The 24927-nt window shown below is 37.9% G+C and overlaps 1 protein-coding gene across 1 annotated transcript in view; it reads right to left on the bottom strand.

The window, feature by feature from the left end:
• The window catches only part of MYO3B (myosin IIIB), a 460143-nt gene that overhangs the window by 63728 nt on the left and 371488 nt on the right, over positions 1-24927 (bottom strand). Inside the window, 1 exon segment of the mRNA XM_055121066.1 lies at positions 14102-14120. Within this exon segment, the coding sequence (XP_054977041.1) occupies positions 14102-14120 (19 nt within the window).

Below are 24927 nucleotides of genomic sequence, written 5' to 3'. Positions count from 1 at the left end.
ACTATATTTAATTCTGTAACAAAGGCCTTTCTCTAAATAAGTGGTAGAGCTCTTTGGAGCTACTGCTAAGGAGCTGAGCGAGCAGCCAACTTTTCTGGCATCATATGGGACAGCAACCACCCAGAGGGTCTAGTCACTTAGTGAACAATGTAAATATTTTGCAGTTAGTTCAAAGAAATAAGAGCAAATACAGTTACTGTATTAACAGCCCGGACTATTCAATGCATTTTTAATGAAGTATGAATTATGTAAAACGCGTATTTTAGCAGTAATTGAGAGTGTTCACAGTATTTACCTTAGGGTGCTTTTGAAACACCGCAACCAAGAATGTTCACTAAATTTTCGATACCCTCTTGCAATCTAGGGATGATTGTATTAGATATTATTTATTTAAAATGAAGTGCTTCATCGTAACTCATAAGAGAGTGGAACTCAAATATTATTCTGCTTTTCAAGTCCAGACTAGTCCTTCATACTATGTTTAAGTAAAATTGATCTAGATTGAATCCAGATTTTTCTGCTTGCCTTCCTTCTGTCTACCCCTCTACCCTCAAACAACCCATCTTAGGTCTCCAGACATTCTAGCCCTACAAGGGCATAGAGAAGTTGTATGCACAAGAACTCACGTTCAGGCTGCCAGCTTGTCTGAGTTTAGGGGAGGATATATTCCCTTCCTACATTCTAATGAACCCTTGCGAATATTTCATATGAGTATTGCTTATGTGATTTTTGGGAAAGAGTTTAGGCAGAATATTAAATTTATCTCAGAAGTATCAAACAGGAAAAACATACAAGCATGTTCATGCACACACACACACACACACACACACACACAGGCACGCATGCATTCTCATATACCCTGCAGTCGTAGAACACTCTGAAGCTCAAGCAAAATCTTTCTTCTTCACATTTAATATTTGGAAATGCTTGAGGTTTGAGGAAAACACTTTCATTAAGCGTTTGATGTTCTGAAGAAGCTCTAGGCAGTGGAAACTGCTTTGGTTCACATTTCAGGAGCTCCTCAGGTCTTGGGAAGAGGAGCTAATGAAATGTTTCCCTGTTTAAAGTCACAGAAACCTTCTAAAATAGGAAGTGATTCCATTTAAAAGGCTCAGTAATATTAAACAGTACCCCAAAGCCATATTGCTTCTGCTAAAGAGCTCATATCCCCTGTGCTCTGTAACCAAGTACTGATAATGGGTGTTGCTGAGTCAGACAACTGGAATTTATTAATCTAAAGACATAGAAATCTCACTTTTCATTTGTGAGCTAGTCATATTAAATTGAAAGAAAAAAGATTTTTGGTTTTCTGGTACTAACCAATTAGTTCATATCTGGCTATTTATCTACTATTCATTACCTTATTAGATGTCCAATGTTATAAGCGGTCCGTCTGAACACACACAGACACACACACACACCACACATACACACAAATCATTTACAGACTTTGTCCTCTAAGAAATTAAAATCAAAAGTGAAAAACTTTCAGGGGAGTAATAAATTAGAAATTATGTGTCCACTCTAGGAAATTTTTTATTTCTTCCTAAGTAATTAAAGCAGTTTTACACAGCATGTTTGTGTGTTTTTCCCACAACTTTGAGTTCTAGTTAAAGGTCTTGGTACCCAAGAGAGGAATGCATACACCAGAGAGTGTCATGATGGTACAGATAGATCAGTAATTAAGACTCCAACCTGGCATTTTAGGTTCCTGATGCCACTGAAGCAAAGGGAGAGAAAAGGATTGGGCTGCTGGACTGATTGATTCTGAGTATCAAGAAACTGGGATCTCTAATTTTCCAGGGGTAAAGAGAATTCCTTCTGGAACCCAGGCCATGCTTTGGGTACCTCTAAGTGGCCAGGTCCAACAGCAAAAGGTAATGAAAAACAGAAAGCTTGAACAGGTACAACCAGTGAAGAGTTTTGGGTTACATTTCCAGGCAGAGAAATCGCAACTAGCTGATGACTTGGTTGAGAGATCACAAGATGAATAAGAAATAAAGAACTTATAAGTACCAGTTATGGCTTTATGATCATTTCATGTACAGAAACAAGGACTATCCAGTCACACACATTTTCTTTTTACCTTTTAAATTCAAAACTATGTACATACAAGTACACTTGCTTCTTTTCACTTATGTTCTTTCCCTAATAACTATGACTGTTACTCTTAGATCATCATGAAGGAATGAGAGCCTATGAATCCTATTTCTCTTTTGCTGTGTGATTCCCTACTAGGTCCTGACAATAGGGGACACCAAAGAGAAATTGCAGGCTGCAGGGCAGGGAAGGACTTACTTTCTGTTTGTCTCTGGTTCCTATCAGCATCTGATTTTTTTTGTTTGTTTTGGGGCTACACTCTGTAAATGTCAGGGTTTACTCCTGACTCCACACTCAGGAATTACACTTGGTGGTATTTGGGGTACCATATTCCAGAGATCGAACCGGGGTCAGCTGTATGCAAGGCAAGAGGCCTACCCGCTGTACCATCACTCTGGCCTCCACTATCAGCATCTTTATTCTGGCAGCAGTAGTTGTTTCAGCAGTGGCATTAGTTTCAGCTGGCAGTGCCCTCCCTTACCAGGACCAGTCTCCCTCTATCTATCTCTTCAGGCACCAGCGCCAGTGACTACGCATACCCTCCACAGGAGGTCTGGGGTTCAGCAACAAGAGCCCTCTCAACCAAGTCTTAAGTTCTTCTAGTGACAATGCCCTTATGCTTTCGGAGTGCAAGCTGCTTCCTAATGCTTTCATATGTCTTCCCTTTTCCCTTTTCAGTTCTTTTCTGTTGACTAACAGTGGAAGTATTGATGTCTTCTGTTAAAATAATCAGAGTGGGTTTTGTCTCATACAGATACCTGGACAATGGACACTGCTTCTTCCTAGGGTCTAGTCTCCATTCCACAATGCATAGAGGTCATGTGTTGAGGAGACATTGATCCCACCTCCACATCCAGGGAAGGCCCTAATAGAACTAAATCATGATGACCCCATTCTTTTCCTTACAGGAAGTAATGTGTATAATTCAGGCCAACTATCATGAGCTTTTCTATGGACACAGAGATGGGCTACTAGGGAAAGTTCAATCAAAATTTATCAAAATTTGAGAGATTCTATCTCCATGTGAACAGTTTTTTTTCCTAGTTGTAAAGTCTACCATTACCTTTTACCATATGAAAAGTATCCAAACTGATGGTGACAGGAAACTACACAGGACACAGAGCTAAAGGAATTGCAGAGAACAGAGCCTGAAGCCCTGATCAAGACATGCCTCATGTACTCATTTCAATTAAGAGAGCCAATAAATTCTCTTTATTGTTCCAGCTAGTTTGAATTAGGTGTGCAATTACTTGCCAGCAAAATCCTTAGAATGAGGTCATCTTATAATTAAACATATGTGTGATTACACAGAACCACGTGGGTTTGTGTTAAGATGCAGTTTTCTATATATGCTTTAAACACTTGTGGAGGCATACATAATCCCGAGGAGGGAAATACAGTCAATTTTAGAGGATGATTAAGTCTTTTGCCTTTGTTTAAGCTCTTAAACTAGAATTATCCTTTACAACCTTTCTCTCTTTTGCCCCTGAAAAATACCAAAAATGGAGCTGAGTCACCCCTGAGTTTGGTTTTGGTGGCCACAAGGACACAGAAGTCTATATTTAGAATAATAGTATTTATTATTCTATTATTACTGTGGAGTCGAACATTGCAGTGATTTCTGACCATCCCCACACTTCTCGGGGTGGCCTCTCTAAATAATAACATGGAATATTTTCTCTCTATTTTTAGAGTATGATATATAGAATATGTGGAAATATAGGTAATTATAATAAAGAGATAATAAAGACTTCGCACCGTCTATTTCAGGGTAATTTTTACCATAATGTAACATGGACTTGGCAAACAGTGGTCCTTTGGCCTCATCTGACGAATTTTTTGGGGGGATGGGGGGTCACACCCAGTGATGCTCAGATGTTACTCCTGGCTCTGCACTCAGGAATTACTCCTGGTGGTGCTCAGGGGACATAATGGGATGTCAGGGATCGAACCTGGGTCGGCTTCATGGTAGGCAAATGCCCTACCCCAACTGCTGTACTATCGCTCCAACTCTACCACCACGTACTCAGCGGACAGTCACTGCTGCTCTTGCTTGAGTCATAACTGAAGAGTTGGAAAATGCAATTAGCATCCTGCTGGGCAAAGTCTGGCATGCATCCTACCTGGTTCCTTACAAGTGTATGTGCTGAGCCTGATACAGATAAAATAAAGATACATGTGAGGATATTTATGAAAAATTACATTATAGGGCCAGGGAGATAAATAGTGTAGCGGATAAAGTGCTTGCTTTACACTCATTTGACCTGGCACCACATATGGTTTCTCCACCCACTTCTTCAGTGATCCCTGAGCACAGAGCCAGGAGTAAGTCCTAAGTACATGCCAGGTGTGACGCCAAGATAAATAACAAAAAATTCTGCATTGCATATATTAAGTCTACATCTTCTCAACATTTAAATACAAATACTTGCAGACAACTGTAAATATGCTTTGTAAAACACGATTTTATAGCTTTTTACTAATCCATCATTTAAGATGTATTATAATTTATTTTTTGCTATTTGTTTTGTTTTGCGATGCAGAGGATTGAATCTGGGGTCTCACATATCCAAATCTACCGCTGAGCCACATGCCCAGACCAGATGTACTGTCATTTAAACATTCCTTAGTTGAACATAGGTTTGTTAAAACTTTTTATTTATAATTTTTACAAACATCCTAAGACATAAATATTTAACCATCTCTTATTACTTCCTGAAATTAGATTTCTAGGAGTGAGGAGACCAACATAAAGTATATGAACAGATACTCTAAAACTGTTGCACCAATTTACAAACCCATTATTCTCCATGAGAGTGCTTATCTCCCTGTTCCCTTTAAGCAATCATTATTATTGTTTCATTAAAGCAGAGAAAAAGGGGTGAGGCAGAGCAATAGTACAGTGAATGGGGTGTTTGCCTTGCATGCAGTTGACTTGGGTTTGATCCCCAGCCTCCCATTTGGTCCTCTGACTGAATACCACTAGGAGTAGTTTCTGAGTGCGCAGCCAGGGGTAACCTGTGATCATCACCAAGTGTGATCTATAAAGACAAAAAAATTTTAAAAATTAAAAAAAAATAAAGCAGAGACAAGGACAAAGGGTCTAAAGGGTCTGTGTTATGATTGAGACTAAGATACTAGAGCCAGTTTACTTGCCACTGTATTTACTTTACAATGAATGGAAATAAGAGTTATTAGAAGTAAAAAAAATGCCATGAGGTGGGCTTGGAAAGATAGTACAAAGGTTTAGGCACTTGCTTTCCTTGTATTTAATCCCAGCACCATACATAGTTCCCTCATCATAGCCAGGCATGATCCGTGAACACAGAGTCAGGAGTAAGCCCTCAGCACCAGTGGGGTGTGGTCCAAAAACAACAAAATATTTCTTGTTGAGGGTCACGAAATATGTGAGAGCACTTTGTTTTATTTTTGTTTTTGGCTTTAACTTTAAAAAAAATTTTTTTTATTGAGTCACCATGTGGAAAGTTACAAAGTTTTCAGGTTTAAGTCTCAGTTATACAATGTTTGAATACCCATCCCTTCACCAGTGCACATATTCCACCACCAAGAATCACAGTATAGCTCCACTCCGCCCCCCACATCCCTACCCCCCCGCCTGTGTAACTGATAAATTTCACTTTACTTTGATTACATTCAATATTTCAACAAAACTGTGAGAGCACTTTGAAAACTGTTAAAGACCAATTGCTTTCTGATAATTATTATTATGCTTCTATGTATCAAGATCCTATATGAGTGAGTAGAGTGAGTAGGTTGTTTTATCCTGAGGGTCTTTTTTTTTTAAATAAGAGAATCAGGTCTTAACTTTATAAAGAGTTTTTCATCCTTCCATTACATCTTCAGAATTAGATTAATGTATTTCTTTTAATTAGTGTTTGATACAGTATTAATATTCTTATTTATCTTCTGCATGCCATGTGGATTAATTTCTCATTACCTTTGATCTTGGACTTTTAAAATATGTAAATCAGCAGGCACCCTCTTTAAAGCACTGTTTGCCTCCCTGTCTATTATTGCCTTAGGCAAAAGAAAAATATCTGCATTGCAAAGAAAAAAAATTCCCAAATTGTGTTGAAATCCTGAAAACTATATATTATACTAGTCAGTCTCAACAAATTAAGTAATGGCCAACCACAAATTAAGCAAATTAGAGTGAAGTATTGCTTAAATCTAGTGAAGGTTAATGAGAGACCACCGTGCACAACTATCATGGAGATAGTCACATAGCAGAAAGAAACTAAAGCTTGTGATTTACCCAATTCCAGTAAATAGAATACAATAAGGCTTTTCTGATGATCAAATATAAGTATGCTGTATTAAGGCATCAATGTTCTAAAGTAGCAGAGGGTGAAGGTCTTGTTTTTGAGGTATAGAAAGCAACATTCACTTTCCTAGTTCTTAGTTTCTTCCACTATAAAATGAAAAGATAAGCTTAGTGAATTTTAAGTCATATTTCAGAAACAATAACAAGGGAGTTATTGAACACATTTGAAAAAAACCTTTAACCAGAATTATAGTTACTAATTAGCTCAAGGGGGACTAGAGAAGGAATAACACAACTACATTTGATTGAAGGAAATTAATCTCAAACAGGACCATTTATACACTTGCTCTATGACTATATTTAGTCTTTTAGAAGGTTTTATTTTTATTTTAAAATACATTATGAACATTATATTGGCATTAGGTTTTCACTTTCATACTTGAAATATTTTTCCAGACTACATTGGAAGATGTTCTGGGGCTGTCATCTCTCTTCTTATAGCTTATTATGTTAATGGTGCAAAATATTTTAAAAATAGATCAAGTGTCCATAACCTGTATGTCAATGAATGCCACAAAATACTGATTATTTTTATGTTCAATGCCTTTTGTATGCTGTTCATAGCGCACTGAAAAGTTTCCCAACTTTTATTTTTTTATTGATTTAAAAAATTTTATTGGATCACTGTGAGATATACAGCTACAAGCTTTCATGTTTGAGTTACAATCATACAATTAAGTTTCCCAACTTTATAATGGACTTTGTTGATGGCCCTCTCTAGTCTGTGCTCTTAAAAGTAGATGCAGTTCTTTCTGAAAGGATGCAGTTATGTATTTGTTTAGAATTAGTTGCCTGTATATTCTATAGTTTCTTGTACTTTGACTGTCAAACATTATTCATCCTGCTATTTGCTAGGTAATACAACTGAGTTTTGAATTCAGTCAAGCTTCCTGGTAACAACAAAATCTACACATTCACAGAATCTCCCAGAAGCAATTTTGACACAAGAATAACAATTTCTCCTATGAAGAGTGCTTCTGCTTTAAAGAGTTTACAATCTAACAAGCAAGAACATCAACAACAACAACAACAACAACAACAACAACAACAACAAAAAACCGAACAAAGAAAACCGAGCAGCTTTCACTTGGGTTCTTTCCCTGACTAGTAGAAAACATAGAGATGACCACAAACACAGCCATAATAGCAAGTAAGAGATTCGAGTCTATATGACAAATACTGAATGGGTAAGAGGGTCAAGAATATCTGTAAGAAAGTTAGTGATAATAGGAATTATTTCTCAGGATAGACTAGTCTGGAAAAATGAAAATTAGGTATAGATTCACAAAGCATATTGCTCATATATTTTTCCAGTTGAATCAAATATATTTGTGGATATTTGCATTTGCTGAAATTATTTCGAGAAGTGTATAGTCCAGTGGTACATCTGCCATGCTGCACGAGGGCACACTGCACGATAGGTGCCAACCTTGGCTGTGAGAGTGAGGCCTGTGCTATTGGCTCATAGAGGAGATATCAAGCACATGCAAAGGAGGTTATAAACATTGCTTCTTACAGTTGTCTCTTCTTTGACCTTCATTACCTCTCTATCATTTGACCGCCAATGTTTCAGCTGTGTCCTGGAAGATTGAATCTTGTTTTTATTTGCATCTCTCTGGCGTTATTTCATCATAACCTTAGCATTTCTTAGTATCTTAAAAAGTTACTGACCAGACAGCACTTTTCTACAATGTATTCAGGAAGAGCGGACACCAAAAACAAAAGCATTTAATTCCTGACTTCTCCTTCCACTACTACTCCCCAATATATAGCAACTACTAGAGTCCATAGACACTGCTTATTTCATACAATAAGCATAGACACTGCTTATTCCATCAGGGTCATTCCATCCAAGACCCTGATATTGGATTCCCATTTCATTTTACATATAACTATATAACAATGATTCCACTATAGGACAGATACAAAATTATGCTCATATTTTTTTCTAGTTCAGCTCATAGCAATGCAAAATAAATTTATATTCAAGGAATAAACAACATCTAATTGTTCTTATTTAAAAACATTTTCTATTCTTTTAGAAATTTATCACAACTAAGTGGAATTCAGCTCAGGCCTGGTGATCTATAAACCACTCAGAAAAACTGCAAAAGTGAAAAAAAAAAAGGTCTAAACTAGGCCAGAAAAATATACAGAATACAGAATAGCTGTTTTTTTCAAGGATAAATAATCAGAACAGTCATTTACTAAAGAAAATCAACCCCTGTCAGTCTTTCCACAATGACCATAGAATACCAAAAAACAAGGTTAGGGACAGGGAGAGATCAAAAGTGCCACACTGCCTAGCATAGACAGGCCCCGAGTTCAATCTTTGGCACCACAAACTGGCCTCTCCCCAGCCCTAATCCAGCACTTTGGGGGCCAGAGCAACACATTCCAATTCCTGAGTGACTGTCAGACCTAGCACTGCCAGGTACTTATCACAGGGCATAACCCCCCAGGCTCTCAAGTTCAGCTGGGAATCCACTCCAGATCTAACCCTTCCCCAAAAGTTTAGTTATGGATTTGTGATAATTGTTGGCCACATATAAGGCAAGCCTCTTAAGCCCCTGTCCTACCTCTACAGCCCTGTCCTAGCAGCTTCATGGGCTAAGACAGTGTCTTTTAACACTGAGTCACATCAACAATGTGTTTGTCTGGTCCAGACCCAGGCTTTGCAGTGAGAATTGCTCATGGGTTCTTCCTTCGACACTCACTCACTGATTATTTGAGAAGTGTTAGGCTGAGAGTTTCAGACCACCAGTTCTGAAACTTGTGGATAATGTGGATATTTCAGTAATTTGTTCACTAAGATTTAACATACATAATCTAGTGTAAAAGAAAGAGCTAAAGAGAAACAACCCCATTCCGACTCTCAAAACAAGTTTTTTAGTTTTGGGTTTTCTTTTCCTTTAACATTATTTCTATGTTCCTGTTATAGCAGCTGGGAAAAAGTTGGTTTTCTCTCCAAACCAGAAAACTCTTTTTCTTCAGCCAAGAACTCGCAAACAAGATCTAAATCTGATTTCACAACATTGGAAACAATGGTTCTGGCAGCTCGGGATGTTAATCTTGAACCTTCCCTCCAAATCATGCCAGTGTCTGCATCTCCTTAATCCTCTTCCAAATTAGTAAAATTAGGTTTAGGTGGATGAAACATTGACAAAAAATGTTCATGTTTAAGTAATCCACATCACTTTGTAATGAGGATATTGTTCGAAGAACCAGATTCTGTGAAAAACAAATTAAAAAAAAACACTAATAAAATGTGGAAATTCTAAGATGTAGGAAATAAAGCAGCAAAAGTTTTTCATAAATCACAATCCAAAATTTAAATCTTGAGAAGATGACCTTTCTTATAAAGACTTCCTTTCTTTCTCTCTCCCTCTCCGTCTTCATCCTAGGCAGAAAACAACGATTCTGCTCATTGTTAGTAAACAACTCAAGGACAGTTTCATGGATTCCCGGGGAGTGTTTTTCAGAGATCTTGGTGATTAAGATGGTGCCTCATTACATCACTATGTTAGCTCATGATACCAAATTGGCAGAAGAGAAAGACATATTATGTAAAATATTGGTGGAAGTTACTTCTTCCCCAGTGGTGGGCTTTACCACTACAGCCACACCTGGGGCCCCTCAGAAATGGGAAGGAGAAACATTGACTTCAGACAATTTTGGATAGGGAAGTGCTCACCTAAAGGAAAGCTAAATGCACACAAGAGAAAATATTGTTGGTACTGGAATGCTCCCTGGAATAATATTCAGGTCCTAAGTAATAGGAAAGTGTTGGCATAAACATAAGCTAATAAAAAAAAGTGGCACTTACAATTTTATGTATTTTTAGAATTTTAAGACCTTGTTTCACTCCCCACCCCCACCCATACACACACCTTCTACCTACTTTCATTCTCATGGTTGGAAGTGGAAAATGGCAGACTGCGTTTTCTGAAAATATCTTTGGGTATTGTGTGCCAATTAATATAATAGGACACATATGTCACTGGCTTCATTTTTATAGATCTTGTTCCTGTACATCCAGCCTTTCAAAGAAATAGTTAGGTGACTTAGTCAGCCCTAGAATTGTGGCCAGTTTCCTGCTGTTACAACTACTCTGAAATGTAAATATCCAGATATTTAAATCTATGATCTGCAGAATTTTTATAGCCTCCTTTTAGGTTTTAACCCTAACATTTCAAATCCATCTGAAGCAACTGCCCCAGTATAAACTCACTGACAAGCATGGGCATTTCAAGGACATAATTCTGTACTTCTGCAAGTGGTGCAGCCATGTAGAGAATGCAAACCTGGGAGCTCAATGTGTCTATGAGCTGTGGTTCTTGTCTCTTTCTCAGCAAAAGAAGATCCAAACAAACTCACACAACAACTAAACCAATGCCATCTGTGTGGAAACCATATTTTAAACACAAGCCAAATCAAACACTCCATATGCCCTTACTCCTGAACATTTGCTAGAACATTTCGGGGTATTGATTGTTAGACAATATGGTCAAGACAAGGAAGCAACAAATCCTAGCAGGGAATGCTTGGCCTTCCTCCCTGCTGGGCCCCGGCTATCACAACGCACACCAGAGGGCCTCCTGCTTGGGAACACTATACTACATTCTTTCTGCTTCTGTTTATTTGCTCAGAAAATATATATCTGTGTCCCCCTTCCATTTAAAAATTCAGGTATTTTGCAAAGTGTGTCTGTCAAACATGGTTTCCAACCTCTGTCATATCATGCCACACATAGAAGATTAATGTCATTTGAATGGCACGACCAGTCAGAGGACAATTCTGACCACCCGGTTCTCCCTGACTCCTTGACCCTCTAAGTAAAACTATATATCATCACTGCATCCCAGCACAGCACCTGCAAATGTGTAATGTAAAATGCATTTGTTTCCGAACATTACTACATCTTTTAGAACTAAATGAAATTGAAAATTTTCTTTAAAAGCATATAAAAATGGAGTGACTCTTCATCAGACTTAATCTCATCAAGGTTTCCACAATGTGTTCCTGTGTTACAAGTTACTTAAGATCCCAACTTTCCAAATATTTGTAGTTATTTCTGTCCCCTATAAGATGCAATAAAAGGTGTGACTTCCCACACAGTGACAATCCCTTTGTGACTCTTGCTGCGTGTGATTTTTTTTCCCATTGACTTTGCCTGGAGGCTTCTTGGCATGGTGAGAGGAGTCATTGGGCAAATCATTCCCTTCCAACTTCAACAGAAGGTCCAAACAGAACATCTTATGCTACTCAGAAGCTAAACTTGGTGGTTTGTTCTTTGCTGCTCTGATGTGAACTGAACACTTAACTTTCTTAAACACTTCATTATGTGACTTTTTATGTGAGCAAAAGAATGTCGTACTTTTAGGTCCAAAAAGAGCTTCAAACATTTCTAAAACTTATTTTAGACAGTCTTATTTAGACAGTCACAGCCATATTCTAAAACTTATTTTCTATGAATGTCTCATAATCTTCAACTAGGATGACCTAAAATCCATAGAGAAAGAAGAAATTTGCATTATCAGTAAATAAAGTTTTAATCAAAAATATTTTATCAACTTTTTAATTCATTTCAGTAATATCCATTTATGGTTTGGTGACAAAACAGCAGTTTCATGCATATAATTACTAGAATGATTACTAGGTTTATCTAAAACAGTAAGCCTTAAGCTTATAATTAAAAATAATTCATTCTTTAAAAAAATAATTCCTTATTCCTCTATTGGGCCATTTTTGCCTTAGGAAATATGGCTCTGGATAAATTAAGAGAAATCCTTTGCTTCACAATAAATGCAATAGATACTGTTCATGCTTCTGTTTTAGCTGTAGGTTGCCTGTGAAGTTTCGACACTCTGTTACTCACATGCCGCTGGGTTAAGTGTCTTATTTAAAAATATAACAATATTAAAGTTTAAATGGTTGACAGACACCCATGGCCAAGACCCAAGTATTTGAGTCTGTGACTCAGGCATAAAATGCTGGAGTTCTTTGTCAGGGTTACTGACCTGCTTGCAAGCCTGGACTCAATCATGCTGAGATATGAGGAGCTCATACACTCCACTAATCTTACTGCCTCCCAGGAGGTAACACATAAGGCAGCAGGACACTAATCAGAAACATTTGAACTGCAGAATTATGCAAAGAAGATTTACTTACCAAGAGTGGGACTCTCTTCAGAATGCCAAACTTATTCACACTTGCACAATTAAAAAAAATTAAACTTTCATCTACCAATATAATCTACAGTTACATTGATTTCAAATTTTTAGAGTCCTACAAGTAAGGGTAATGAATTAGTGAAAAATACTTGAAGAAATTGGATTTTTCTTACTGACCATGCATAACTCCCACCACAACATGAATAATAATGCTTGGGTGCTAAGGTGAGAAGAACTCAGAAAAAAGAAAAAGCAGAACTCAGAGAGAACTCAAGCTGTAATGAATATTCAAGAGGAGATTATAACATAAGCTTAATTTTATTGTTGCCTAAATGCACACATGGAAGAAAATCTGATTACAATCAATAAAATAAGAGCCTGGCAAACTACCGAGAGTATCTTGCCCACACGGCAGAGCATGGCAAGCTCCCGTGGCGTATTTGATATGCCAAAAACAGTAACAACAAGTCTCACGTTGGAGACGTTACTGGTGCCTGCTCGAGCAAATCGATGAGCAACGTGATGACAGTGACAGTGACAGTCATAGCCATATTTTAAAATTAACTTTTAAAAAAAATTATTTTTTTATCGAATCACCATGAAAAAAGTTACAAAGCTTTCAAGTTCAAGTCTGAATCACTCAATGATCAGCCCCCTGTCCCTTCACCAGTGCACATGTTCCACCACCAAGAACCCCAGTATACCACCCCCATCCTACTCCCCCATCTGTGTCGCTAATGATCTTCACTTTATTCTCTCTATACTTTGAATACATTCAATATTTCAACAGAAAACTATTATTGTTTAGAATTTTCCCCCAACAATCAAACCTGCTGAAAAGGTATCATTTGATAATTTGTTTTCCATTGCTGAGAATGAAGAATATATGAGCTCACGCGGGCGTAACAGCAGCTGAGTGGTTCTGGATTTCTGATATTTTAGCACAGTTTCTTTTTTTTTCTTTTTGGGTCACACCTGGCTATGCACAGGGGTCACTCCTGGCTCTTCACTCAGGAATTACTCCTGGTGGTGCTCAAGGGACCATATGGGATGCTGGGAATTGAACCCGGGTTGGCCACGTGCAAGGCAAGCGCCCTACCCGCTGTGCTCACTCCAGCCCCTCAGTTCACAGTTTCATGTGAGGCTGCTCTGGATCTCATCTGGGTGGATGAGATCCCTCCCTCCCTCCCTCCCTCCCTCCCTCCCTCCCTCCCTCCCTCCCTCCCTCCCTCCCTCCCTCCTTCCTTCCTTCCTTCCTTCCTTCCTTCCTTCCTTCCTTCCTTCCTTCCTTCCTTCCTTCCTTCCTTCCTTCCTTCCTTCCTTCCTTCCTTCCTTCCTTCCTTCCTCTCTGTTTTGTTATTGTTGTAATGACCAGAGGTTGCACACTGGTTGTGGGGGATCAAACTTGCAAGGCAAGTGCTTCTGCCACTGAACTAACCCCTGGCACCTTAATTTCATTTTCCGGCCAATGAGTTCTTCTAACTGAACAATATGTTTCATCCCTTCCTTTGTAATACAAATAGTAAGTCTCTTAACCTCCTGTTTCTGGTATTTTGAAACATTAAATGATTTGAACATATTCTGCTGGGACTTAATTGTTGCAAAAATAATATTATTAAAATAATAAGAAAAAATCAGCAGACATTTCTGATTCAACATATTTCCAATCATTTAAATCCAAGTGTATCAGAATTTACTATAACTTGCTTATATGAAAGTCACTAGTTTAAACTGTTTTCATTGACTACAGTAGTCAAATTGTTTTGCAACAGACTTGTGTGTTATGTGTGTGTGTATCTGTGTGTCTGTTTCATATTTGTTATGGGAAAAGTGTTTGTTTGAACAGAAGAGAAAGATTTTAGAGCAAGCCATACCCTACTTTTAGCAGGGCCCAGATATCTCTCCAGATCATGCAAATTTATCTAAAACAATTAGGCTTATCAATAAGATGACCTAGTTTAGTTTTCTGTCATCCAAATCACTGCACACAGCTAGATAAACTATAGAGCAAGTTAATTTGTTCTACCTTGTCCTTTATAAACTTTTCTGAGGCCCACTCCTAATCTCTTTTTCCAGTATTGTTTAGACCTGCATTCATTTTCACAATGAATTTGTACTAAATTCTCTTACTATTCTAGACAGATGGCTGTTCCTGGACTTCCAAGCTCTTGCTTCATGGCTATAATTATGGACCTAAAATATATACGTGTGTCTAAAAAGCAAGATGCTTTTGAAACAAAACTAATTTCTCCCAGAGACCACTCACTTGAGTTAACTTATCATTCAATAAACATTTATTAATTACCAGGTGTGTGCTAATTATCCATTAAAGTGTGTGCCTGGTTTATTTTGCTCATCTACCATCAAGCTCAGAGTGCCTAATAATTAATACCATTGAGATTGTTTTATATTTCCTTTTACACAAGTGGTCACAGAATAGTAAGTGCAGCTTCCAATATTTTTATCCAACCATTAAAGGGCAAATTCATGGATCAGGACCAAATGCCATTGGTAGATTGGCCTCCAGAGGCTATTTCATGCCACAAACACCATGAATGCTGTTTCCTTACAGTTCATGTATGAAGGCAAGGCTATTAATTGTCTTTTGTCAGCCTAACCTAGTTAATAGGCAAAAAATACAGTTTAATTTCACATATTAAATACTGAGGTTAAACACTTTTTTATATAAGCATAGGTCATTTGCGTTTTCTCCTTCATGAATTATCCTTTAAAGTTATCTCCCTCTATCTCTCTCTGTCTCTCTCACTGTGTGTCTCTCTCTGTCTCTCAAGAAGAAAATGCTTGCCATAGAGGCAGGCGGCGGGGGGGGGGCACTGGGGAGGGAAACTGGGGACATTGGTAGTGGAAGATGTACACTGGTGAAGGGATGGGTGTTGGAACATTGATCGAATGAAATCCAAATCACGAACAACTTTGTAACTGTATGTCTCACTGAACTTTGATAAAAATAAATAAATAGCAAGAAAGGGAAAATATACTTAATGCTATTATACAAATGCATATTAATTAAACAATTTGAACACTCAAAATGCTAAAAAATAAATTATAACATACCATTAATGATAAAAATTAAGTATTCTTGGTCTGTTTTTCCTAATGGGGTGTCCGTCTTTTTCTTTTCCTGCAGTTTAAGGTTGTTACAGGCAGCCATGACATGGAGAGTATAAATTTACTCTAAATACTAGTATGGGGCTCCAGCCACTTAGATTGGAAATGAAAGGAAAGTAGTCCATAGAGGTCGGCAGTACTCGAGCAAAATTGTAACAGAACAACTGGCTATTATAATAATAAAGACAGCTCTTCCCATATGAGCTTAAATGCTTTTTGATGTATTTTTAATAGTTACACAGTCTTCCATAAAATAATTGAGTCAAATGTAATTGTTCTTTTTACATTCCAGATCTTGTTTTAAGAGGCAGATTATGAGTAGATTATTGGGATAAAGGATTTGAACATTTTTAAGGCCCTGAACATATATTGCAAAATGATTATGCACAAAAATGATTTCTTTATATTCAGTAGTATACTAAAAATTGTGCTGTCTTTTCCAGTTCTTCTATGTCTTATTATATCAGAAATAGTATCATTTCCTTCATATAGTCAGATTCCATAAGACACATTTGACTTGAAATTTGTAGCCCACTCTCAGAAGTGGCTTTTTTCTTTTTTCTTTTTTGGGTTTTTGGTCACTAAGATGTCACTTGTAGGGGGTCCTGCATATTGGGGATTGAACTAGGGTTGACCACATGGAAGAAAAGTGCCTTAACCCCTGTACTGTCTCTCCAGCTCCGGGAATGACTTTTCTCTTGATAGAGTGCTTTGATAGTCTGTAAGAAAGGAATTAATACTCAACTCACTTAGGAGGGAATATTTGATTCACATGACTTGAGAATTTTCAAGCTAAAAACCCACATTATGTTAGGTGAGACAATATGGGAAAACATATTTCTGAAGAAAAGCAAGGGGCTTGAATTTCCAACTCAGGCAGTTGTGTGGTTATTGAATTCTTGAGAGAGGACTTAGTAAAACCAGTTCCAGCCAGCTGGTGGAGTAGCTTAATAAACACAACCCTGAACTGACCTTATTTTAGTTTTGTTCTTCTTATGCCCCAATACATATTAACTTATATGCCCCCTGTTGCAAAATTAAATGCTAATGTTATAAGCATTGTATGAGCAAGCATATAGCAATATACATGAGCAACTTTAGTCCTGCCTCAATCATGCTCCTCGTGTTTAAGACCTCACAGAGCACCCCCCAACTTTTTAGTCAGTTCATTCCTGAAGAAGCCCTTATCCCAAACCCAGTGTGTAATTCTCCTTTGAGAGTACCTGCATCCACATTTTGGGTGCACACTACTTAAAAAAAAATCTCTGCTTTATTAACTATACTGTCACTCCCTTGGGTTCTTTCATGGACAAATTTATTTTTCATCTTTTCCTACCATGTTCTCTGGACCAAAAACTGATGTGTATGGATCACTCTGGCTTCTCAATGCTTTAACCAATAGAGAGCCCTAGCAAAGAATCAGGGGGAAGGAAGAAAACAGCCCTTGCTCCAGTCCTGGGGGGCTGTCTTGTATTGACTGAGTCCTTGATTGAAGATCCTTTCTCTTTTCAAGACAACCTAATCCACATGGCTTTCTCCTGGGTTCCAGATGCCATCTCTTTCCTAGGATTTTTATGTAGATGTGGTAATAGCCTCACTTTTGCTATTCCCTGGGGAACTACACTATCTTTTATAGTTTCCCTAGCTCTTGCCCAGTTCCTTTTAAATTAGTCTCTTTATTAAATAATGACTGGAGCGATAGCACAGCAAGTAGGGTGTTCGCCTTGCACGCGGCCAACCCGGGTTCAATTCCTTCATCCCTCTTGGAGTGCCTGGCAAGCTACTGAGAATATCCTGCCCACACAGCAGAGCCTAGCAAGCTACCTGTCGCATATTTGATATGTCAAAAACAGTAACAACAAGTCTCACAATTGGCGATATTACTGGTGCCCGCTTGAGAAAATTGATGAACAACAGGACGACAGTGCTACAGTGCTACCCAATTTATCTTTCTTTTTGTGGCGGGGAGAAAGGGGTACCTGGCAGTGATCAAGACTTATCCCAACTCTGTACTCAGGGATCCCTTTTAGTGGGGCTCAGAAGATCATCTGAGGTGCCAGGGATTGAATGCGGGTTGGAGGCATGCAAAGCAAGCATCTTACAGACCTAATTCTCCAGCTCCTACCACAATTCATCTTAATTTGAATGGGCAATCTATTTTTTCTGCTGATTTCTCTCTGATGCATTTATTATTTCACATATATAAATATTATATATACAAGAAAACAATGTAAACATATATATGTATACGAATATGCTTGAAGAAAGATCAAATAGTCCCATACCTGCAGACCTCCTAGACAGTTTTATAATTTAGAATACAGGACTAAAAACATTTGTCATTACAAAAGGTAAAGAGTGTTGTCAGTATTATTATTATTATTATTATTTGGTCTCAGGGCCATATCCAGAGATGCTCAGGGAACTATATGGAATGTGGGGGATTGAATCTGGGTTGGCCACATGCAAGGCAAGCACCCTACCCATTGTACTATTGCTCCAGCCCCAGTTGTGTTAATTTTAACAGAATAGGCAGGAAAACATTACTAGGGGGTGAATATATTTAATCAGAAGAATTTGGTAAAATTTGGTAAATTTTTAGATAAAAATTAATTTTTGAAAAATACTTTATTAAATATAGACTCCAACAATTTTACCAGCAATGAAGAGGATGGAAAGTATCTGTTAATGCATAGAATTTATTACTAATCTTTGATGTCTTTTCATTATAGAATCATGTAGCTTAAGGGAGTTCAGGTGTGACTGAGGCAACCTACTCATTTTTGGGGGGTGATGGGACACCCAGCTGTTTTCAGGACTTACATCTGTCACTATGCTTCGGGGTTACTCCTGGAAGTGCTCAGGAAACTTTATGTGGTGCCAGAGATTGAACCTGGGTCAGTTGTATACTACATAAATGCCCTACCCACAATACTATTTCTCTGACCCCTACTTACTCATTTTCTATGAGGGCAAATTAACTGCGTAGAGCAAATTTAAATACTTTACCTCTAGGCTTTGTCAGGCTTTTATTATTTGTATCTTTGTAGGGTTTTTCTTTCTATTTTTTGATTCTTTTCTACACTCTATCTACTTATAATATGGTCTTTAATAGTAGAAAAACTAAAGACATTTTTTTGTGAGTGAACATTTTCATTATAAACTTTTCCATGCTCACTTTTCTATTTTTTCCCATTAAAAAATTTTTTTTGTTGAATCACTGTGAGATAAAGTTACAAAGCTTTCATGTTTGAGTTTCAGTCATACAATGGTTGAACATCAATCCCTCCACCAGTGTACATTTTTCACCACCAACGTCCCCAGTTTCCCCCTCCCCCATACCAACCGTCCCTCTATGGCAGATAATTTCCCCCATACTCTCTCTCTACTTTTGGGCATTATAGTTTGCAACACAGATACTGAGAGGCTATCAAGTTTGATCTTTTATCTACTTTTAGCACACATCTCCCATCCCAAAAGATCCCTCTAACCATCATTGACTTAGTGAATCCTTCTATCTATTCCAGCTACCTTCTCCCCCAGCTCATGAAGCAGACTTCTAATTATGAAGCAATATTCCTGGCCCTTGTGTCTATTGTCCTTAGGTGTCAGTCTCATATTATGTTATTTTACATTCCACAAATGAGTGCAGTCATTTTATGTCTGTCCCTCTCTTTCTGATTCATTTCACTTAGCATGATACTATCCATGTGTATCCATTTATAAGCAAATTTCATGACTTCATCTCTCCTAAGAGCTGCATAGTATTCCACTGTGTAGATGTACCAGATTTTCTTTAACCAGTCATCTGTTCTAGGGCACTTGGGTTGTTTCCAGATTTTGGCTATTGTGAACAGGGCTGCAATAAATATATAGGTACAGATGTCATTTCTACTGTGCTCTTTTGCATCCTCGGGATATATTCCCAGAAGTGGTATTGTGGGGTCATATGGAAGCTCAATTTCTAGTTTTTGAAGGACTGTCCATATTGTTTTCCAGAAAGGCTGGACCAGTCGTCATTCCCACCAACAGTGAAAGAGTGTCCCTTATTCCCCACATCCATGCCAGTACTGGTTGTTTTTGTTCTTTTAAATGTATGTCAGTCTCTGTGGTGTGAAATGGTATCTCGTTGTTTTGATTTGCATCTCCCTGATGGCTAGTGATGTGGAGCATTTTTCATGTGCCTTTTGGACATTTGTATTTCTTTTTTGAGGAAACTTCTGTTCATTTCTTCTCCCCATTTTTTGATGGGGTTGGGAGGTTTTTTTTCTTATACAATTCTACTGTGTCTTGTATATCCTGGATATTAATCCTTATCAGATGGGTATTGGGTATATATTCTTTCCCATTCTGCGGGCTCTTTCTGTATTTTGGTCACTGTTTCTTTTGAAGTGCAGAAGCTACTTAGTTTGATGTAGTCCCATTTGTTTATGTTTGTTTCCACTTGCATGGTCAGTGCTTTTTCATCCTTAAAGATGCTTTTAGCTTCAATGTCATGGAGAGCTCTGCCTACCTTTTCCTCTATGTACCTTATAGATTCATGTCTGATATTGAGGTCTTTAATCCACTTTGATCTGACTTTTGTGCCTGGCATTAGACAGAGGTCAGAGTTCTTTTTTTTTTTTTTTTGCATGTAGCTATCCAGTTTTCCCAGCACCACTTGTTGAAGAGGCTTTTCTTGTTCTACTTCATATTTCTTGCTCCTTTGTCAAAGATTAAGTGGCCATATATTTGGGGGTCTCTGACAGGATATTCAACTCTGCTCCATTAGTCTGTAGGTCTGTTTCTAACCCAATACCATGCTGCTTTAATTACTACTGCTTTGTAGTAGAGTTTGAAGTTGGGGAAGGTGATGCCACCCATCTTCTTTTTTCCCAAGGGTTGCTACTAAAAATTTAAAAAGTACCAAATACAACATATTAGATCTTTGGAGTCATTATATTTTTATAAAATTATTGACCAGAAGAGCTGAAACTGGGGATTAGAAATATGACACAGAGGTTAAGAAGCTTGCCTTGGCTTGCAGCTAACTCTGGTTTGGTCCCTGGAATTACACATGATCCCTTGAGCACGTCCAGAAATGATCCCTAAGCACAGAGCCAAGAATAAGGCATTAAAACAAACAAAAAAAGTCAAAATTGGATAATATAGAAATTGGGATTGATATTAATCAGGCTCAAGAAAATGACTATTTTTTTAAAAATTAATTGATTTTATGATTATTTCACATAAAAAACTTTTAAAATAGCGAGATACTGTGGTTTACAACATTTTACATGATGATTTCCCATGATTATAATTCCAGCTCCACGCCTATCACCATTGTACCCACCTCTCTCCCTTAAGGTTCCCTTCAGCCCTGTCTTTCTTTCTTTCTTTCTTTCTTTCTTTCTTTCTTTCTTTCTTTCTTTCTTTCTTTCTTTCTTTCTTTCTTTCTTTCTTTCTTTCTTTCTTTCTTCCTTCCTTCCTTCCTTCCTTCCTTCCTTCCTTCCTTTCTTTCTTTCTTTCTTTCTTTCTTTCTTTCTTTCTTTCTTTCTTTCTTTCTTTCTTTCTTTTTTTTAATTGAATCACTGTAAGATATAGTTACAAAGCTTTCATGTTTGAGTTTCAGTCATACAATGATCGAACACACATCCCTCCACCAGTGCACATGAAAATAACTACTTTCAGGGAGAGTCTCAATATTGAAAAGTGGCTTAGAAAACCGTAACTTTGGTGGGAGTTTAAAACAAAATGTAAAAAATAATTTTTTGGTTTTGTTTTGGGGCACACCCGGAGGTGCTCAGGACTTACTGCTGACTCTAAGCTCAGGGATTACTCCTGGTAGGGCTTGAGGGGACCATATGGGATGCTGGGGATTGAACCTAGGTTACCAAATGCAAGAAACGCATCTGGCCCGCTCTACTATAGCTTTGGCCCCTAAAAAATGATTTTTATCTCAATCCTTACATTCCAATTTCTAGTCTAGATTTAAAAGAATTCTTCTCTATTAAATACTGAAAACCAAACAATAGCTAAGCAATAACTTTTGTTTGTTTGGGTGGCCGCACCCTGCTATATTCAGATCTTACTCCTGTCTCTGTGCTCAAAGATCACTTCTGGAAGGATCAGGGGGACTATGTGGGATGCCAGGGATCAAACCCAGGTTGGCCACATGCAAGGCTAGTGCCTTATCTGCTGTACTATCTCTCTGCCCCAGAAATAACTTTTAATAAAAAGAGAGTTTATAGGTCAGGAGGATTTACTTTGAGAGCATATTTGAGCTTCTGCTCCCACTGGAGAATAATGATGGTCTACCTAGTCTCTATCCGGGGAGGGCTATCCTCTTTTACTGAGCCTGGGGCTTCCGGAGAGAAGCATACTGGAGATCCAGGGGAGAAGTGGGAACCATGCCTCGTCAGCAAGACTAACGGACTCAACCCTGGTGATCAGGGACAGATGTCACCCTCATATCCTTGGGTAGAATCATGAATAAGGGAGGCCTAGGTTCTATCCCTGGAACTACAACACTAACAACTAAGCACCTCCAAGAGTGATTTACTGCACTAATCCAAGAGTCACCCCCAAGCACTTGTGAGTGCAGTCCCCAAACAAACAAAAGAAAGAGTTCATGTGACTGAAAAATAACACAGACTTCAATGTTTCAGTTGTTCTTTTTTAAAATTTTTATTTTTATTTTTATTATTTTTTTAAATTTTTAAAATTTTTACTTTTAAAATTTTTTATTAGTGAATCACCATGAGGTACAGTTGTAGACTTACAAACTTTTTTCCTAAATAATTTTATTTCTGTGTTGAAGAACAAACCTAGGGGTTCACAAATACAAGGCAAAAACTACCACCAAGCTATATTCCCAGCCCCCTTTTAAATTTTTTTTACAGGTGTGTGTGTGCGTGTGTGTGTGTGTGTGTGTGTGTGTGTGTGCGCGCGCGCATGTGGTTGGGTGGGTGGTTTGGTGGTCATAGCCAGTTGTGCTTAGGACTTACTCCTGGCTTATGCTCAGGGATCACTCTTGCCTGTGGTTGGGAGACAATATGGGGTGCCAAAGATTGAACTTAGGTCAACTGTATGCAAGGCAAACAACTTACTTGTCAAACTATTTCTTCTCCCCCCCGCCATTTCTTTTTTTTTAAAATCTTTTATTAGTGAATCACTGTGACATACAGTTACAGACTTACAAACTTTCGTGCTTGCATTTCAGTCATACAACGATCAAGTACCCATCCCTTCACCAGTGCCCATTTTCCACAAGCAATGGTCCCAGCATCTCTCCCACCACCGCCACCCAGTGCCCCTACCCCACCCTGCCTCTGTGGCAGGGTATTTCCTTTTGCTCTCTCTATCTCTCCTTTTGGGTGTCGTGTCCCCCATTTCTTTATTAATGAAGAAGGAAAAGACAATGGCAACTTTCGTTGGCATTTTTGATAGGCCATGGCTCTATCCTTTCTGGAATGAATGCACGTGTTCTAGTCTAATGCCAAGACCTTAGATTCAGACATAAAATTTTCCATAATGTAGTTGTAGCTACTAAGGGTAATTAGATGTATTTTAAGTCAAAGGCTGAAAAGAGAAAAAAGAGAAAGGTAACTGAGGAAGCTGTACCAATCTAAATACTTGAAGAACTATCTTTTGGGAAAAGAAGTAAATCTTTCTTGCTCAATTTTGGGAAATTAAGAAGAAATCCCTTCTCTCAAGTTATTTACCCAGGAGCTGAGAAACATCAAAATAGTCAATTCTTCTCATTAGGATTTATTATTATTTTGTTTTCCATAAATTTTTAAAAATCAAAAACATTTTTTCTTTTTATTGAATCACAGTGAAAAACAGTTACAAAGTTGTTCATGATTGGGTTTCAGTAATATAATATTCCAACACCCATCCCTTCACCAGTGTACATTTCCTACCACTAATTCTCTAATCACTGGACAGTAATTTATAGGATATTTCTTATGATCATATGAGACAAATTGCTCATGGTGGTGGGCTAGAAGGAACCTCTGTTCTAAGGGGAGAAAGGCACTGAGAAGTATTTGTTTTAATGTCTTCCCATAGCATTAAACAGAAATTGTTTAATTTGTTAATTGTAACAATTGTTACAATTGTTAATTGTAACAATTTCTGTTACAGGAAGTGAGGCTCCATTAATGGATAGAATAAGAGGATGCAGCCTGGAACAATGAGAAGCCCAGAAAAGAGAGAAAGACCCTATTGTAATCTCCAAGCTCACTCTGAGCAGGAATGGGCCTCTTCCCCCATCTCCCAAATTTACCAGTAGCTTGGCAGTCACACCCACAAACTTCCCTTTGCACCATATAATCTCATCAATGGCCATGATCAAGAGACTCAGAAATAATGCTCCTGGAAGAGAGCAATATAGGCCTCACCCATGAGTGAATCTGCTGTATATCATATTCTAAATTTTAGAGTTCCTGGAATGATCTTTCATATTCTATACACTGATGTACCAAGAGTAGCACACAACATTTGATTGGATTTAACAAATATGTTTGTAATCTCTCATTCAAAGACTTAATGGATCCGGGATGAAATACAACAATCTTTACACACTTTCCTCTAAGGAAATTTTATTGGACAATTTTTAACAGATTATTCATAACAACCAATACAAAATTGTTTCTATTACACTTCGGAGGGTACAGTTTGGGATTTGGGGTGGAGACATTTGAAATATGGTGGTGGGAAGGTGCAATGGTGGTGGGATTGGTGTTTAAATATTGAATGTAATGAATTATTGTGAACAACTTTATAAAAATAAAATAAAATTTGGGGGAAAAAGGAGAGAAAAGGACCCTGATCTCCATATGACAATACAATTTTCTATTAAAAAATAGAAAGCAGAGCACAAGTCTGATGTGAACTGACTTGTGGGCTTGAGTACAGCAGGAAGGACAAATGAAATGGGCACTTTGTAATTTGACCTTTAGAGATTTAGAGTGGGGGATAGTACATCCACCCATCTACTTACTCCAAATCTCCAGTCCTCAACATTCAGAGCCTATGGAATGAGTTAGCATATGAACTGTCCTTGGGATGACCAAGCCCTTAAGAGTAGAAACAAAACTAGAGCTCTTTGCACTTATCTGATTTCTCCACAAATGCAGCGTTTGACCTTTAGAGTTGAGGTGTGCCTGCTGGGAGAGCCCAGCCATTGTGTTCTGG

The sequence above is a fragment of the Sorex araneus genome, chromosome X (genome assembly GCF_027595985.1).
Source record: "Sorex araneus isolate mSorAra2 chromosome X, mSorAra2.pri, whole genome shotgun sequence".
NCBI lineage: Eukaryota > Metazoa > Chordata > Mammalia > Eulipotyphla > Soricidae > Sorex > Sorex araneus.
Note: the sequence above shows the minus strand (reverse complement) of the source record. Positions and strands in the feature narration are given on the sequence as shown.